This window comes from Eubalaena glacialis, chromosome 5 (assembly GCF_028564815.1).
Source record: "Eubalaena glacialis isolate mEubGla1 chromosome 5, mEubGla1.1.hap2.+ XY, whole genome shotgun sequence".
Lineage (NCBI taxonomy): Eukaryota > Metazoa > Chordata > Mammalia > Artiodactyla > Balaenidae > Eubalaena > Eubalaena glacialis.
The window spans coordinates 119,346,694-119,352,936 of NC_083720.1; the positions used below are offsets into that span (position 1 = coordinate 119,346,694).

The following is a 6,243-nucleotide window of genomic DNA, read 5'->3' on the forward strand; positions in this document are numbered from 1 at the left end:
CTGAAGGACACAAAGCAATGAGAATACCGTCTGGAGAAAGGCATATTATGACATGCAAAGGCCCTAAGGAGGGAGCCCGCCCTGCATTTGAGCAAAGCAAGTGTGGAGGAGGCCCAGAAACTGAGGATAGACAGACAGAGGGTGATGAGGTGGGGGTGGTGTCAGATCATGTTGGGCTCCAATGCCATACTCAGGAATACTGGCTTTTAATCCAGGACTAGGAGTGACTGGAAAACTTTCAGAGGACACACATAATGTGACTTATATTTTAACTGGATACTCTGGCTGGTATGTTCAGAATAGTCCAGGGAATACACGATGAGAATTTGGCTCAGGGTGTTAGCAGTCGAGATTGCAGATTAAAATTGTCCTTAAATGCCCATACTGAAAAAGTACAGTTGACATCAGTGATGAAATAAAAATTTACATTTTAAGGCAAGACAAGAAATATTTACACATAGAACTTTTTCTCTGCCCTTTGACCTCCTCCCTCCCCTCTAGTTGCATCACGCATCTGCATTATGCATTAACCAGACCTCCTCAATGGCAGAAACACCTGCTCAACCATAGCGATCACTTTTTCTCCTTCTGGTACCAGCCACATAATTCCTTAGAAGATAACATTCCTTTTTCAATTCTGAAAGGTGTCACGGTGACCCACCACTAGCCTTGTCAGTGCAGACATCTCTGGTGAGCTTTATGTGCAATGCCAATATATCATTCCCCTTAAAGACAGCGATTGGTGCAGAACAGACTAGTCAGACGACCTGGGGAGATACTGGGCCACACCTAACGAAGTTCGTAGCTTAATACTTACTTATGACGTTATTAATGTTACTAGCTATATTACTTGAATTCTGCCTGTTTTACAAGATTATTGTTTCTTGCATTACCAAATGTGTGACTGAGACTCAGATAAAATTAATGATGATTAGGCCACTTGAAACAACTGACCAAATATATAGTTCTATAAGATCCATAACCGTAATCGTGTAACTTCTTCTATATGGGAAGAGGGAACAACAAGAAGAGGGAACCGTTTCCTGGACAGTAACAGACTGGTAAGACAGGTGGCCCAGAAGCTTTTGGTTATTGTTAACAGAGCCTCGTCCAGTAATAGCACATTGAGTGGCCTATCAACAAAATCCTCACCTAACCTGGGAATGGGCATTCCTAGCCACATGGGACAAACTGGTCGAAATGCCTCCCAAACTTTGGCTGAAATTAAGACCGAAAGGGAAGGGATTGTAAAATAAAGACTGCTGCCCACCATCCAGTTCTACAAGAATCAAATCACTAGCCACTGAGGCTATACACCCTGAAAGGAATAATACACCCTGAAAGGAATTTGGGGTGTGTGTTGAGGCAAGATCAGGATGAGGCACTCTGTGCTCTGGGAAAACTGGCCTTCAGATAGATATTTTCAGGAGAAATTTTTTATGAACCTGGATCCTTGCATCTTCCCATGCTTAGAAAAGCACTAAAACCATTAACTTAGATGTCTGCTCCTCGTGACCTGTGACCTTCTACCGAGATGTGCGCTTGATTGCACGTACCCCCTTTGCCAAAATCACGTATATACTGGTTTCCCCCTTTACCTCTTCAGAGCAGTCCTCAGAGCTCTCTGAGAGACTGTCTCCCGGGCTATAATCCTCAGTTTGGCTTGAATAAAATTTTCCATTTCTTTCTTAATTTTTTGTCATTGACACCAAAAACTAAGAGAAGTCTTAAATTAGGTTGATATTATACATAGTATTAATCTTTAAAATAGTTCCTATATTTCAAAGTAAGAAATACTCCAAAGTAAGAAATCCCTATTTGTATTAAGATGTCTATATTTGAATTCTGGTAAACAAATTATGGAAGTAACCTAAATATCTAACAAACTAGAAATATTTAATGTAGTGTAATATTATAGTAATATTAAAAATAACTATATGGACTATGCTAGCTTGGAAAAGTCAACAAAAAAAAATTGAGCGAACATTCAGAAAACAAACATATATTAAATGCATTTCATTTAATTACATAAAGATCGTTTCCACACAAAAGGCCTAAAATAGCCATGGTCTTGTCATAACTCTTGTGAAACAGTTGTTTCTAAGTAAAAATACTTCCCTGGATTTTATGAACTTCAAACTTAAAAGTTCATTACAATTTTTATAAAGTACTTAGTTAAATATTTACCTTGGGGTCTTTAAGCTTATAGTACTTTACTGATGTCATAATAAGAATATGACATCAAAAAATATACAAGGAACTTTTTTCAAAACCTTTGTTAAGAGTTAATTTCTAAAGTAAAAACAAAGTTAAACCAACTCGAATCCTTTAATTCAGGAAGCTAGTTAAATGCTAATAAAATTCAACACCTGGTCTTTAAAGTAGATCTAGTTAAGTCTTAATATTTAAACAGATCAGATTTCAGAAGTAAAGTTACCTTACTTTCAGGATATTGATGAATGCTTGCAAAACAGTGCTCTCCGAAGCAGCTATCTTAATATATTTTATTTTCTCGGTCCTACCTTCACGAGTAGCATGGTTTGAAAAACCGTGAACAACCAGAAACCAGACAGGTTATGTCACGGGTTCATTACAGGACATGGTTTTCAGGATATCAAGTCTGGAGCATCCGGGATAAAAACAGGCTACCTTAGCTGGGCAGGACGGTAGAAGAAAGGGTAGAGGCGGATGGTGCGGGACCCTCTTACCTCCAGTTTCTGTAATTCCCACACGCATAGGGGAACCGCAACCACTATGGACACCAGATAAATGACCACCGCTAAAGGTCGAATCCACTGTCTCCAGTTCCTCCAGGTACAAGTGCAAGGCATGTTTCCGCATAAATCAGCTCCGAGTAGCAAGGGAAAAGAGCTCGAAGGAGATGGTAATGGGGAGCCCTGTTCTTTGGCTGTTCTGTCGACTCGCATACTACGGAAAAACAGCCGTGGGGCGACTTCACCAGCAGCTGGAACCGCCTCCTCGGCCCACGCTGTGCTTTCTGTTGCTGCTACTGCTGCTGCTGCTGCCACAAACGCGGCGGCTCAGGGTGCTACCGGGGAGCAGTGCGGGCAGCATTCTTTCTTCCCCACCTTGCATCTACCCAGTTCTTCCGCGGTGGAATCCCCGGCAGAGCCGCTGCCCTCACCTAGGAATCGCCCGGAGCTCCGCCTGCAGCATGGCCTCGAGGGGAGCGGCGCCGAGCCGGACCGGCCTGTAGAGACCCTGCACTGTTCGGTTTTGCCCCACGGCTGCCAGCCCGCTCGCTCTTTTCTTGGGCGGTGTAGTTCCCTGCCTCCAGCGCTCGCAGGCGTCTGCTCGGCCGATTCCGCTGATAGATAAGAGATGAAAACTTAAACCCCCAGCGCCAGGATTTCTCCACTGGTTCCCACAGGCCAGTCCCCCAAGGCGGAACCAAGGCCAAACCAGGGCTTCCGCTTCCGCCCCCTCTGTCTGAGGTTAGTGATTCGTGGACAGGGCCAAGATAGGCCCACCCCATCCGGCTCACTTCCCACTCTCTGATTGGTCACTTTTCGGGGGCGGGGCTGTTGGGATGGGTACCAAGGGTAGAAGGTTGGATGAAGCCGAGGTGTGTGGAAGTTGTGCAGTCGCTGCCGGGTGGCCCAGTGGCCAAGGAGGATTCTGCAAGCTGTATAGGTCGTTTGAGAACACTTGAGGAACTCCTGCTACACTGTTCTGCTGACTATATTCCAGCTTTAAGAAAGCCTGGGTAAGAGGCCATTACCTTAGAGCTGAACATTTATCTGCACAAACATCTCCGATTCTCCCTGGGAGTGGATAGGGGAGTCAGCTGGACTAAGAAGACAGAAAAAAAAAAAAAAAAAAAAAGGGAAACGTCCACCTAGTTTTGTGTCAGTTGCCGGAATCTAGGGGTAGAGCCACTTAGTTATTTCGGGATTCTGCGGAAGGATCATTCTAGGGATAGCTTAATTTTAGACGCAGTACTGCATTTGGAACTTGTTAAAAACTCGCATACATTTATGTTTCAGAGAGTTGACATTACAACTGACAAAGAAATTTTATGTGCTTAAAGCTTTTAGCTGAAGCTGCGGAGTAAACAAATGGCAAATGGGATCTTAAGGCCTTCCTAAACCAATAGAGCAAACAAATATGTACCTCTCAATTAGATACACAAATATGTCCATATCTGTCATTTTCTACGTGCTTTTCTTACAGTATATTAGTTGATGTACACAAAAATCCCCAAAGGTAGGCAGTTTTCCATGTTACAGGTGAGAAAACGGATTCAAGTGGTTAAGTAGTTTGCAAAGCTCATTGAGCTAGTTAGTGGTAGAGCTGGGATTCTAACCTTGGTGTCTGACTCCAGCATTGGACCTGTCAGTACCTGCCACCTGAGAATTTCTGACTAATGACCATATATGGACAAGAAGGCTTGCAGTATTGAATGCACCCAGCCTAAGATTCTCACAGCAGCACTGAGGGAATGTTGTCTTCCCAGGGTCCTAGCCAAAGTCTGGAGCTTGATAACATCTCCTTTTTAAAACTTGGCCTCTTTTAGTACAAACTGCTTTCTTAAAGGGAAATAGGCCTTTTGTTTGTTCTTTCTAAACTAACCTACAAAATTGAAGTCGTTATTTTAAAAAATTTCCTGATCATTAAATTAACACATACTCCATTGTTGAATTTCAAAAAATAGAAGAATAAAGAGGAGAAAAGTAACCCTTACTCTACAACCAAGTATATCCACTACTTACTTTGTTGGTACACAATATAGTCTTCCTTGGATATACTGCATACATAGTCTCTGTGCTTTCAGCCACAGTCATTGCCATCTATAATCATCTTCCCCATTCTTTCTCATGGGAAAATCTTTTTCACGTAATTTGTGAAAACTTCCTTGATCCCCAGCCCCCCCCCCCCCCCGCCCCGACCCGTAACCTTATGGCACTCACATGTTATAATCATTTACTTATTTGTCTGTCTTTATTTATTTTTTAATTATTTATTTATTTTGGGCTGCGTTGGGTCTTTGTTGCTGCATGTGAGCTTTCTCTAGTTGCGGTGAGCGGGGGCTTCTCTTCATTGTGGTGCTCGGGCTCTCACTGTGGCGGCTTCTCTTTTTGAGGAGCACCGGCTTTAGGCGCGCGGACTTCAGTAGTTGTGGTGCGCGGGCTCAGTAGTTGTGGCACACGGGCTTAGTTGCTTCACGGCATGTGGGTTCTTCCCGGACCAGGGCTCGAACCCATGTCCCCTGCATTGGCAGGCTGATTCTTAACCACTGGGCTTCCAGGGAAGTCCCTGTCTGTCTTTTAGATTGGGTTTCTAGGAGCAAGCTAAAGTTCTAGAACTATTAGAATAAAGCAAGGGAGGGAAGGGACCAGAATGTCAGATGCACAGGTGGTTTCCCACACCAGTGTGTGAACTGGGGTTCATTCATGATGAAGGTTCTACAGGTCAGCAGAGAAATGAGAAAAAAAAATACATAGTGAGTTTTTATTTGGTCAAACTTATTCATTCTAAAGGATTATGCTTTATTTTGAAATTTTCCATTCTATTTTTTTTAATGTGATGATAGTTACAGAGTCGTTTTTTTCTAGATGTTCTTATTTTGGAAAATAAAAAGTTGGTAACTTCATTAGCTCTCATTTGTTTTATTTCTGAAATTGTTCTTGGTCCGTGAAATCCTAAAGTCTAGTAATCACTGAGACAAGGATTGGCCGCTGATTTCAGTAGCCATGATGTTGGCATGATCCTGATCTACTTGCTTTACTTGCTCTAGGTGTTCTCTGTATTCTTTCTTAGGATATGACTTAGCCTAAGTCTGAGGGTGGATCTGGGCTTGATCGTGTTTGAAAAATAAGAAATGGTTATAACTAGCAGATGGTACTGGGGTCAAAAGCAAGCTGTTAGTCATTCTTGATGCAATTTACATAGATAGAATGAAGTTTCTGTTTATTACTGTATCACATGAAAATAGGCAGGTGAAATTTTGCCATCCATGGAGGATATGTTTGGATTAGTCTGACTTAAAATAATAGGTTAACAAAATTCGCTTTGACGGATTCTGGGAGGCACTGTTAACCCCTTGACATGTATTACCCTATCTCTCTATGGAAATATGTCTGTGATGGTTTTAAAATGTGGCTGCAACTTCTTTACTCTTACCATAAAAATATATACTCTGTACCCCTTCCCCTTAAATCTGGGAGTGGTGTGACTGATTTGACCAATAGAGTACAGTGAAAGTGATCATCGTCACCATAT

The 6,243-nt window shown here is 42.4% G+C and overlaps 1 protein-coding gene across 2 annotated transcripts in view; it reads right to left on the reverse strand.

The window, feature by feature from the left end:
• The window catches only part of TMEM184C (transmembrane protein 184C), a 31,742-nt gene extending 28,343 nt beyond the window's left edge, over positions 1-3,399 (reverse strand). The window contains exon 1 of one of the 2 annotated variants that reach the window (XM_061191613.1): positions 2,709-3,399. In XM_061191613.1, coding sequence (XP_061047596.1) covers positions 2,709-2,927 — 219 coding nt within the window. In that variant the 5' untranslated portion in view covers positions 2,928-3,399. The remainder of the gene's footprint in view (positions 1-2,708) is intronic. The other variant, XM_061191615.1, reaches the window with a different exon arrangement.
• Positions 3,400-6,243: the final 2,844 nt, after the last annotated feature.